Source organism: Pungitius pungitius, chromosome 9 (genome assembly GCF_949316345.1).
Source record: "Pungitius pungitius chromosome 9, fPunPun2.1, whole genome shotgun sequence".
Classification (NCBI taxonomy): domain Eukaryota; kingdom Metazoa; phylum Chordata; class Actinopteri; order Perciformes; family Gasterosteidae; genus Pungitius; species Pungitius pungitius.
In genome coordinates this window covers 21321957-21332927 of record NC_084908.1, presented here as the reverse complement: position 1 = coordinate 21332927, position 10971 = coordinate 21321957, and the positions used below count along the sequence as shown (strand labels likewise).

Genomic DNA, 10971 nt, shown 5'->3' with positions numbered 1-10971 from the left:
GACCTATCGATGACACTCCCTCCTCCCTCACCAACGAGGCTCCTCCCATCACACAGGTGACCTATCGATGACACTCCCTCCTCCCTCACCAACGAGGCTCCTCCCATCACACAGGTGACCTATCGATGACACTCCTTCCTCCCTCACCAACGAGGCTCCTCCCATCACACAGGTGACCTATCGATGACACTCCCTCCTCCCTCACCAACGAGGCTCCTCCCATCACACAGGTGACCTGTTTAATAGAGTCAGAGACTGTTCATGTTTCTTCATCTTCTGAAGCTCTTTCATTTTCAACGTGTCTGCTCACGATGTCGGGATCCACCAGTGACCAGCTGCACCGATCCACGCTGACCGTCTACCTGGTGAGCTCGTGGCGTGTTCGTGGCGTGTTCGTGGCGTGTTCGTGGCGTGTTCGTGGCGTGCTCACAGTCCAAGTGTGTTCTAAATGTTGAAGTATCTGTTCTTATAGAACCTGATGGAGACCTTTAACCCGGGTCTCCAGAACCTGGTCTCTTTAGGAAACAGCTACGTCATGGCCTTCCAAGGTGAGGGTGTGTGTGTGTGTGTGTGTGTGTGTGTGAGACTCAGTGTACAAACCTCTTGTGTAAAGATGATGGTATGAACCCATGTGACGTAGTATTTGTAACAAGAAGACGTCTTTGTACTTTTTACTGTTCAAAGTTTGTTTCAACGATGTCGTTGTTTTCTGGAAGTCGTGCAGTTGAAATGAATTTAAACCAAACCCTGATGAGCGACGGGGTCACACTGAGGTCATTGTCACGGTGACCTCTTGTTGTTTTTAGCCATCTTGGTTTTATTAGCAATCAGCGAGGAGGACGTGCCCGTATTTGGTCTGAGGGGGAGGGGCCTGTCCGATGACTCACAGGAACAGTTTAGTTTAGTTGAACAGGTTGTGATGCTTTTAAAGGGTTGTTTTTCACCGTGTGTGTGTGTGTGTGTGTGTGTGTGTGTGTGTGTCCTCCAGCGTTAGCTGTTAGCAGCGAGGCTTACTTTAGCGCGGTGGCTAAGATGGGCGACCAGGCGCTCCACACGCTGTCCTCACGCTCTCTGGGTAAGTGTGTGTGTGTGTGTGTGTGTGTGTGTGTGTGTATCGAGTGACCTCCTCTGAATTAAAGATGTCTTTCTGGTTTTCTCTTGGTGAGACAAAGGGACGGAGACGCTCCGTTAGCTCCACGCGGCTCAGGTGACGCTGGAGAGCTTCTCTCTGCTGATGATTGAGAAGAAGCTGCCACTAGATGTTCTGTCAAAATGACACTTCATAGACAGGATATTAAATATGTGAATAAACACATTTCATTATTTGATGATCATGACACTCCTTTTTTGCAATATTTGTATATTTAAGTATACATGTACTTATATTTTAAAGCTAAAGGACATGGTCTCTAGAGGGAATGCAGCTCCAACACACAATGACCTCTCTTTATTTCCTCCATCAAGGTTCAACCTGCTGCTCCTAAAGGTACTAAAGGCTGTGAGTTGTCCTGCTATCTTTCAGGGGACGTCCTGGTCCAGATCTCAGAGACGCAGAGGAGACTCACGGCAGAGATGGAGGGAGTGGTCAGTCACTATTATTATTATCTGTGGAGGACGGTTTATTTAAATCTCCATCCACAGCGATGTGTTTTGACCTTTTGAGGTTTTTAAGATGTGGACCTCTGATGATGAAGACGTTTTTTTGTTCTTCTGCAGTTCCGATGGTTCCAGATCGAGGTGCTACAAGCCATGGAGAAGAACGTCCAGCTGGATGAGGAGTACATCGATGTGAGTTCATGAGGAAGACGAGCAGCTCTTCTCTCGCGCGTTTACTAAAAAAGTGAAAAGAACATTTGGAGGTGGAGTCATGAACATCTTTCCTGTAAATGTTTAGAGGACTTTATTCATTTTCAATATCAGGACTCATTCCTACTTGTAGAAGCCGTTGTTGTTTGTAACCAAGAAAAGTTGAAATTAAACAAAATCTACTAAATGAACATCATGCTGCATTGAAGAAGACTTGAAACTAGAGACTGAGACCATAAAATCATGTTTACAATGTTTACTGAGGGAATAAATCAAGAGAGAAGTAGAGTCATTTCCTCATAGACGTCTATGGGAGCAGAGGAGTCGCCCCCTGCTGGTCACTACACAGAAGTAGAGTCATTTCCTCATAGACGTCTATGGGAGCAGAGGAGTCGCCCCCTGCTGGTCACTACACAGAAGTAGAGTCATTTCCTCATAGACGTCTATGGGAGCAGAGGAGTCGCCCCCTGCTGGTCACTACACAGAAGTGGAGTCATTTCCTCATAGACGTCTATGGGAGCAGAGGAGTCGCCCCCTGCTGGTCACTACACAGAAGTAGAGTCATTTCCTCATAGACGTCTATGGGAGCAGAGGAGTCGCCCCCTGCTGGTCACTACACAGAAGTAGAGTCATTTCCTCATAGACGTCTATGGGAGCAGAGGAGTCGCCCCCTGCTGGTCACTACACAGAAGTGGAGTCATTTCCTCATAGACGTCTATGGGAGCAGAGGAGTCGCCCCCTGCTGGTCACTACACAGAAGTAGAGTCATTTCCTCATAGACGTCTATGGGAGCAGAGGAGTCGCCCCCTGCTGGTCACTACACAGAAGTAGAGTCATTTCCTCATAGACGTCTATGGGAGCAGAGGAGTCGCCCCCTGCTGGTCACTACACAGAAGTAGAGTCATTTCCTCATAGACGTCTATGGGAGCAGAGGAGTCGCCCCCTGCTGGTCACTACACAGAATGCAGCTTTAACCCATGAAGCTCTGACTCCTCTTCATAGAACCAGATGAAGATGACAGGTTGACGTGCAGCGGTTCTTGCATTTGTGTTTTTATTTCCTTTGATTCATCTGCTCCGTGTTTGTTTGCCACATTTATTCTCCTTGTCATGAAGCTCAAACCACACGCTGACTTCCTTTGACCTCTGAGATCTTTAAATGACCTGCAGGGAAGCCGACGCGTGTACGAGCTGGAGGTGAGGAACCAGGCCGAAGCTCTGGAGAAGCAGCTGAGACGAGGAGCCTACAGAGACTCTCTGGTACCCACACACATGTTCACATGTACACATGTGCACGTGTACATATGTGCACGTGTACATGTGCACGTGTACATATGTGCACGTGAACATGTGTATGTAAGTTTAGCAGCAGGAGCTAACTGCTAACGGCTCATCAAAAGAGGTTCAGGCTCTGCCCAGTCATCAGGAGAACATTGTGACCTCTTTGTGATGTGTTCACTGTAATCTGTAAAATGAAGTTCTGTGTGTGACACGGGGCCATGGTGGTGGGGGGGGGTCCTCCAGGAGAACAGTGAGTACATGGCCTACCTGAGGCAGAGCCAGCAGGAGATCCTGAAGGAGGAGGAGAGGAGGTATCGCTTCCTGGCAGAGAAGCACTGTGGCCTCACTCAGTCCCTGCTGTTCCTCATAAACAAGGTGTGCACACACACACACACACACACACACACACACACACACACACACACACACACACACACACACACACACCGTGTCTCCACCCCTGTGACGCCCCCCCCCCTCCTCTCAGACCGGAGCTTCTCTCCAGCAGAAGGCAGACGGATGGAAGGAGAAGGTCAACGAGACCCGAGGGTCCAGACCTCGGACCCCTACCCACGTGGACCAAGAGGCTCAGGTACTAGATTCCATTCCACCAGGTCAGCAGCACCAGTCGCAGCTCAGGGGTCAAAGGTCGGCCTGCCGTCCACAGAGGGCTGAGGTCGAGGAGGGAAGGCTCCTCTGGGAGAGCAGGTTGGATCCTCAGGACCTCCTCCCTTCTCTCATTGGGTCCAGAAACCTCCTCCTTTATCATAAAGTTTCTTCAAAATGTTCCTCGACCAGGAGGTCAAAGGTCACTGGACATACGTGACCATAAATCCAGAATTTAAATCATAATTATGAGAACTTCAACTTCAAAGAGGACCAAGATATGAAGAGATGAGCCCAACGATTTAATCATTGTGTGTGTGTGTGTGTGTCTCTGTGTGTGTGTGTGTCTCTGTGTGTGTGTGTGTGTGTGTGTGTGTCTCTGTGTGTGTGTGTGTGTGTGTCTCTGTGTGTGTGTGTGTCTCTGTCTGTGTGTGTGTGTCTCTGTGTGTGTGTGTGTGTGTGTGTGTGTGTGTGTGTGTGTCTCTGTGTGTGTGTGTGTGTGTGTCTCTGTGTCTGTGTGTGTGTGTGTGTCTCTGTGTGTGTGTGTGTGTGTGTGTGTGTGTGTGTGTGTCTCTGTGTCTGTGTGTGTGTGTGTGTGTGTGTCTCTGTGTGTGTGTGTGTGTCTCTGTGTGTGTGTGTGTCTCTGTCTGTGTGTGTGTGTCTCTGTGTGTGTGTGTGTGTGTGTGTAGCTGCGAGGCTCCGTCTGCTCCCTCCTGCAGACCGTGGCCAGAGACGAGGACATGTCGTGGGCCCGCAGGGAGCAGCAGGCTCTGGGCAGGGTGCCCTCTAGAGGTTAGAGGTCGCCATGACATCACGTAAAATACCATCGCCATCTTTAAGCTTTATAACCCCCCCCCCCCCCCCCCTCCAGCTCCGTCTCCCCTCCCCAGCCGCTCCCGCTCCAGCTCGGTGGGGGAGTCCCTGGGTCTGGGAGGGGGGAGGGCCATGAGGGCGCTGGTGTCTCACCCGTCCTCCTCCAACCCGAAGCTCCTCCCCTTTAACCGGGGGGAGAGCGTCACGGTTCTGGTCCTGGAGCCACGTAACGGCTGGCTGTACGGACGCACGGACAGCAGCCTGCGGTGGGTGCTCTGACAACCAGTCACATGACCAGCATTCTAACGGATCATCAGTCTCATTATCAATCAGTGATCATGATTATTAATAATCAACATGCAGAATAAGTTCAGAGCAGGAGACCGGGTTCATGTGATGAGTCGTATCACGTTGTGTGTCGTCCAGTCAGGGCTGGTTTCCTGCGGCCTACGTTTCCCCCGTGGAGGAGTCCTGCAGCACGTTGTCCACCAGGTGGGATATACGATCCGAACAGAACCACGCGTCACCACACACGGAGCACTAAATGCCCTTTGACCCCCCAGCGGGGGCTCGCTCCGGAGCCACAGCATGAACAACCTGCTGGGCCCCAGCGACGCCTGCACCGACCAATCGGAGGGCAGGAGCTCCGGCGACGTCCCGCCTCCAGCCACGCCGGACCGCAGGGCCTCCGTGGAAACCCGGCCGAGCCCCCCCCTCCCGGAGAGAAGGCCGGAGTCAGGGTACGAGGAGCAGCCTCCTCCTCCTCCTCTTCCTCACACGAGGAGCTCCGGGGACCAGCGGGCGGCGTCTCCGCTGCCGGACCGCAGGCCCGAGTCGGAGCCCCAGGTAGCAGAGGTCAGAGGTCAACCCTCTCCTCGGTGCTCTCCCCCTCCTCACGCGCTCCTCTCTCTCCTCTCAGGCGCTGTCCCCGCACGGGCCTCCTGAAAACCTGCTGTTTCCAAGGTAACCCCAGTGCATTGTGGGTAGAATAGAAGAGTCTGATTTTATTATTATTATTAATCCCAATGTTCAGAAACATTGTGCTGCTTCTAAAGGGTTTTAACAATGGTCAGTGTGTGTCTGTGTGTGTGCGTGTGTGTGTGTGTGTGTGTGTGTGTGTGTCTCTGTGTGTGTGTGTGTGTCTCTGTGTGTACCTCTACGTGTGTGTGTGCGTGTGTGTGTGTGTGTGCCTCTACGTGTGTGTGTGTGTGTGTGTGTGTGTGTGTGTGTGTGTGTGTGTGTGTCTGTGTGTGTGTGTGTGTTGATCCTCATCTTCTGCCTCCAGAGGAACCAACCCGTTCTCCACCGTGAAGCTTCGTCCTACGACCACTGATGACAGATCTTCTCCTCACCTGCTGTGAGGAGAAGGAGGAGGAGGCCCAGGAGGTGGAGGTGTAAAATAAATTGGCATACATCAGAATGCACACCAGTATCAAGAGGACGTTGAAATGGAGGGTCTTAAATATTTGGGAATCAGAAAACATTGACTCTATTAATATGGACCCAAAAACAAAAGGTAGACAAATGGAAATTGATCAATTTGACCTCAAATTAATATTATTAAGATGATGATTGAACTACATTTCCATGATGTAACCATCTCTGAAGGGATCTTTAAAGAATATAATCACTTATAACAAAAAAAACTAGCTGAAGGATGTAGAAGAACATCTGAGAACCTTAAAGGAAAACAGTTACAGAAGAAAGGGGATTTCTGGAAGTATCTCCAGCTGAGGAGCAGCAAAGGGAAGATGTTTGGACTGAAAAGAGCAAAGAAGGTAAAAAACAGAATTCAAGAATTTCTCAATGCTTCAAGCTCTTCACACGTTGCCTCAACATTCAACAGGAAAATATCAAATATTCAAATTAGAATGTGTGAAGGCCTGAGACTGACCTCAGCCAGGAGATCAGAGGAGATCATCCAATGCAGCTTCATCCAGTATCAAATGGTACAGAAAAGCATTACATGTTGGAAATGTAATAAAGAAATGGGCACTTTGTACCTGTGGGGATGTTGTGAGGAGGAGTCTCCCCAGGACCAACGAAGCCTTTCATGTACAAGCTTCATTGTGGCAGCAAGAAAGGATGTGTGTGTGTGTGTGTGTGTGTGTGTGTGTGTGTGTGTGTGTGTGTGTGTGTGTGTGTGAGGAGGAGGTTGGAAAAAGGCACGTCGAGGTCAAATCAGGCCCTGGGGGAGGAATTTTATCTCTAGTTTTTTACTTTTTACTTTTTCTTCTTATTTTTCTCTTCTTATTGTTTTTTTGTTGCATTTTTTTATTTCACTTCTTATTTCCTCTGTATTTTGTTTAAATGTTCAAGTGGGTGTGAGTGTGTTGGTGTATGCGTGTGTGTATGTGAGGGTGTGTGTATATTATAATATTGTGTAGGCGTGTGTATGTGCATATCTACGTATGGGTGTACATGCGCATGTATATTAATGATAATGGATGGTTGATTTTCAATTGCATATCTGAAAATCAATTAAAGAACTGTTTTGATCACAAAAGAAGAAGAAGAAGAGGAGGTGGAGGAGGACAGAGAGGAGGAGAAGGAAAACGTTAACTTTTGTTAAACCGATGTGTGATGTAGCTTAACGTAGCCTATCTCATCTTAACGTAGCCTAGCTTAGCTTAACGTACCCTAGCTTACCTTAACGTAGCCTAGCTTAGCTTAACGTACCCTAGCTTACCTTAACGTAGCCTAGCTTAGCTTAACGTACCCTAGCTTACCTTAACGTAGCCTAGCTTAGCTTAACGTACCCTAGCTTACCTTAACGTAGCCTAGCTTACCTTAACGTACCCTAGCTTAGCTTAACGTAGCATAGCTTACCTTAACGTAGCCTAGCTTAGCTTAACGTACCCTAGCTTACCTTAACGTAGCCTAGCTTACCTTAACGTACCCTAGCTTAGCTTAACGTAGCATAGCTTACCTTAACGTACCCTAGCTTAGCTTAACGTAGCCTAGCTTAGCTTAATGTAGCCTAGCTTACCTTAACATACCCTAGCTTATCTTAACGTAGCCTAGCTTACCTTAACGTACCCTAGCTTAGCTTAACATAGCCTAGCTTAGTTTAACGTAACCTAGCTTAGCTTAACGTAGCCTAGCTTAGATTAACATATCTTAGTTTAGCTTAATGGAGCTTAGTTTAGCTTGTTGAAAGTGAGACACTTGATAGACACTCAAAGGAAATATAAAATTATTTTTTCTAAACTAACAGTCAGGAAGCAGCTTTAGCAGACTATGACCTCATGCTAAGCTAACGCTACCTGTGGGTGCATATCAATCATCGCATATTGATGTTTTCTCCCTTTGCTCATTGTTTCCTGAGTCACAACCTGTCTTTTAATTTGTAATCTTCACAAATCTTCACCGTCATATTTGGAGAGTTTTGATTCCTCTGTGAACAAAGAGAAGTAAAGAGACACTTATTACTCGAGCATTCTTTTATTATCTTTTCTTTCTCAGAGCTCTTCTCCCTCCACACATACACACATACGGTACACACATATATATATATATATATGTGTAAATATATATCCATATACTGTATGTATCCTGTATTTATTACATCATCTTATCAGAGGCAAGGCGTGTGGGCGAGGAGACGAGGAGAGGAGGTGAGGAGGTGAGGAGGAGTGGAGGAAAGTGCAACAATATGTGAACATCTAGAAGTTAAAACCAATGGGACAAAACATCTACACACCACCTACGTCACCACAGCACCACCCGGACAGCGTCCACTAGATATGCATTTTATTTATAAAACTGAACTGCAGGTTCAGAGAGCTGGTCCGACTCCTCCGGAGGGTCCACAGGAAGCCGGGTGGAGTCCGAAGGTGGAGGTTTGCAGAATATGAATGCAGGGAGGAGGAGGAGGTGGAGGAGGAGGAGAAAGGGGGCTGTTCAGACATCCCCTACTCATGAACCAAGACCTCAAACTCTGCAAACAAGGAGATATTTACTGAGTCAAAGGAGGGAACATCGTTGTTGATTCTACTAAATAAAAGTAGAGTTAAGTCACATTAATAAGATGAAGAGATTAACACCAAAGAGAAACCCTTTAGAAGTGAAACTTTAAAGAGTTCAACCCAAATGTTTGAGCAGCTAACGGCTAACAGTGCTAGCACGTCACAGTGATGCTGTGAGGACTCTGAGGGGCGTTCACTGACCTGCTAAATATCAGACAAAGGAACACTGTCACAGGAAGTGTGAACATCTAACGTTAACCTTCACATTTCTACTGATTGCGTCTTCTTCTTCTGTGGTTTAATTCTTTGACATTTATCAATGACCCAACTCCTCATACGTCATAAATAAAACACCTTTTAACTTTCTGCAGCAGAATTTATTCAAATGTAAACCGGGTTCTAGTTCTGGTCCCGGTCCTGGTCCCTCACCGTCGATGCCGATCCTCCCGTCTCCGTCCTTGTCGGCGGCTTTGAGGAACGCCGACGTCTCCGAGTCTGTCAGGTCTCGTCCCTCCTGGGAGAAGCTCTTCAGCAGGAACCTGAGAGCGGGTCAGGGTCCATGAGTCCCAGTGTGTTTGTGTGTGTGTGTGTGTGTGTGTGTGTGCGTGGGTGTGACTTCCTCACTTAAGCTCCTCCTCCTCAATGAAGCCGCTGCCGTCCACGTCCAGGACCTTGAAGACCTTCTTCACGTCCTCGGCCGTCATGGCCTTCATCCCCACCAGCTCAAAGAACTTCTTTGGATCGAAGGTTTCTCCTGAAGAGGGAAAAGCAGGAGGTCTGCACACACACAGAAGTGTGTGTGTGTGTGCGTGTGCGTGTGCGTGTGCGTGTGTGTGTGTGTGTGTGTGTGTGTGTGTGTGTCCAGTTACCGACCTGCAAAGACTTCAAGAGCTTTCTTGATCTCCTCGGCCTTCAACAGATCCGTCATCAACATTTTGTCAGCTGGGGGAGGACAAAGAAGATGGAGAGAAGACAGAAAACAAGAAAAACTATATTTCAAAAGTATATCTTTATAGACACATAAATGTATATATGCACACACACACACAGACACACACACATATATACATGTATGCACATTTATACATATGTAGATGATGAATGTGTCACAGGAGCGACACAATGTCCCTTAAAAGATTTTATTTGGATGATTATTTCAAATCAGCTGCTCCACCCTCGTTCGGTCATGGTTTGACTACGTCACAGCCTACCTGCTGCGCCTCACGTGCCCCCACCTGCGCTCCCCGAGGAAGTCCCCGCCCACCCCTCGTGACGCAAACAGACCCCGCCCCCCGTGGTGCGCAGTAAGGGGAACTCCTGCTTCCTCCCGGCCGCACTCGCTCCCCGGTTCGGTGAGAGAAGAAGCTCCGGTCCGTCTGGTGACGTCATGTCGCTGCTTCAGCAGCTCCGCGAGGAGAGGTGAGTTTGTTTATCTCTTCTTCACGTCTCCAGTGAAACGTCCACCACACATAGGTGTTCCTGAGGTGACGTCCCTGCTCGTGTGAAAGTCGTTTTTGCAGAAGTTGGTGTCTTGTTCTCGTTTGTTTAATGACGTTTTAGTCCGTCGATGTGTCCCTCCAGGCCCGTGACTTTAGGTCCATATCAGTTACATATGCAGATGTTCCATGAGAAGATGATCGGGTCTCTGTGTCCTCTCCTCAGTGACTTTGATCAGCTGCCCGATGACATCCCCGTCAGCACCACCATCGCCGACATCGAGGAGAACAAAGGCTTCATCGACTACTTCGTAGGTCTCTGGTAACTCCACCCGTCCCCCTAAAAGAGGGGGGAGACCCGCTCACGCCTCCTTCTCCTCCCCCAGGTGTTCGTGATGGAGGTGAAAACCAAAGGGGGCAGCAAGTACCTCATCTACAGGAGGTACAGGGACTTCTTCAACCTGCACCAGGTCCTGGAGTCCAGGTACAGCCCCGAGAACCCGGATCGGTCCGGACCCAGCACCTGCGTCCTGCCGTCCCTCCCAGGTGGGCTGATAAGAGGTGTCCGGTGTCACATAGCTCACATTCAGGTGTGTCAGGCTGCTGAGGTGAGGCTCTGAAGGCCTGAAGACCCAAAGAACCCGCCTGAGTTCTGATCGGCATCAAAGGCAACTTTCAGTCACATATTTAAACCTGCAGCTGTCTGCAGGAGGAACCGAAACCCAGCTGCTCGTCACATGTCACGAATCAAACGCCCCCGCTGTGTGTGTGTCTCCTCTCTCAGGGAAGGTCTTCATTGGGAACAAGAGGGAGATCGCAGAGAGCAGGATCCCTGAGCTCAACACCTACATGAAGGTAGAGATCTCCACCACCACATCACCTGAGGCTGAGGCGTTGCTCCGCCCCTAGAAGCACCATCACTCTCTCCTCCTCCCACTCCTCTCTTCAGCCTCACTCGTGTTCCACAGAAGCCTTTGTGGTTTCTCTTCTTTCTGCTTCTTCTTCTCTCTTGAATATTCCTCCACTCGACTGTACCTCCATCACCTCCATCAGCTCCATCAG

General features: G+C 48.9%; 3 protein-coding genes across 3 annotated transcripts in view; 2 read left to right on the top strand and 1 right to left on the bottom strand.

Annotated features, from left to right (window-relative positions):
- Nucleotides 1–311: 311 nt before the first annotated feature.
- Nucleotides 312–7795, top strand: baiap2l2b (BAR/IMD domain containing adaptor protein 2 like 2b). Its single transcript, XM_062564408.1, has 14 exons — nucleotides 312–365; nucleotides 473–548; nucleotides 989–1075; nucleotides 1523–1584; nucleotides 1717–1788; nucleotides 2976–3065; nucleotides 3330–3461; nucleotides 3574–3678; nucleotides 4382–4484; nucleotides 4564–4771; nucleotides 4932–4997; nucleotides 5069–5351; nucleotides 5425–5468; nucleotides 5791–7795. Exons 1-14 carry the CDS (start codon nucleotides 312–314, stop codon nucleotides 5864–5866), a joined length of 1458 nt encoding a protein of 485 aa, XP_062420392.1. The 3' UTR covers nucleotides 5867–7795.
- Nucleotides 7796–7930: 135 nt separating this feature from the next.
- Nucleotides 7931–10971, bottom strand: part of pvalb7 (parvalbumin 7) — a 7192-nt gene continuing 4151 nt past the window's right edge. The window contains exons 2-5 of the mRNA XM_037472881.2: nucleotides 9347–9415; nucleotides 9098–9227; nucleotides 8903–9012; nucleotides 7931–8445 (exon numbers count right to left, since the gene is read on the bottom strand). Of these exons, the coding sequence (XP_037328778.1) occupies nucleotides 8420–8445; nucleotides 8903–9012; nucleotides 9098–9227; nucleotides 9347–9407 (327 nt within the window). The 5' untranslated portion in view covers nucleotides 9408–9415 and the 3' untranslated portion in view covers nucleotides 7931–8419. The remainder of the gene's footprint in view (nucleotides 8446–8902; nucleotides 9013–9097; nucleotides 9228–9346; nucleotides 9416–10971) is intronic.
- The window catches only part of ncf4 (neutrophil cytosolic factor 4), a 10069-nt gene continuing 8519 nt past the window's right edge, over nucleotides 9422–10971 (top strand). Inside the window, exons 1-4 of the mRNA XM_037472880.2 lie at nucleotides 9422–9892; nucleotides 10136–10220; nucleotides 10296–10455; nucleotides 10694–10764. Coding sequence (XP_037328777.2) covers nucleotides 9861–9892; nucleotides 10136–10220; nucleotides 10296–10455; nucleotides 10694–10764 — 348 coding nt within the window. The 5' untranslated portion in view covers nucleotides 9422–9860. The remainder of the gene's footprint in view (nucleotides 9893–10135; nucleotides 10221–10295; nucleotides 10456–10693; nucleotides 10765–10971) is intronic.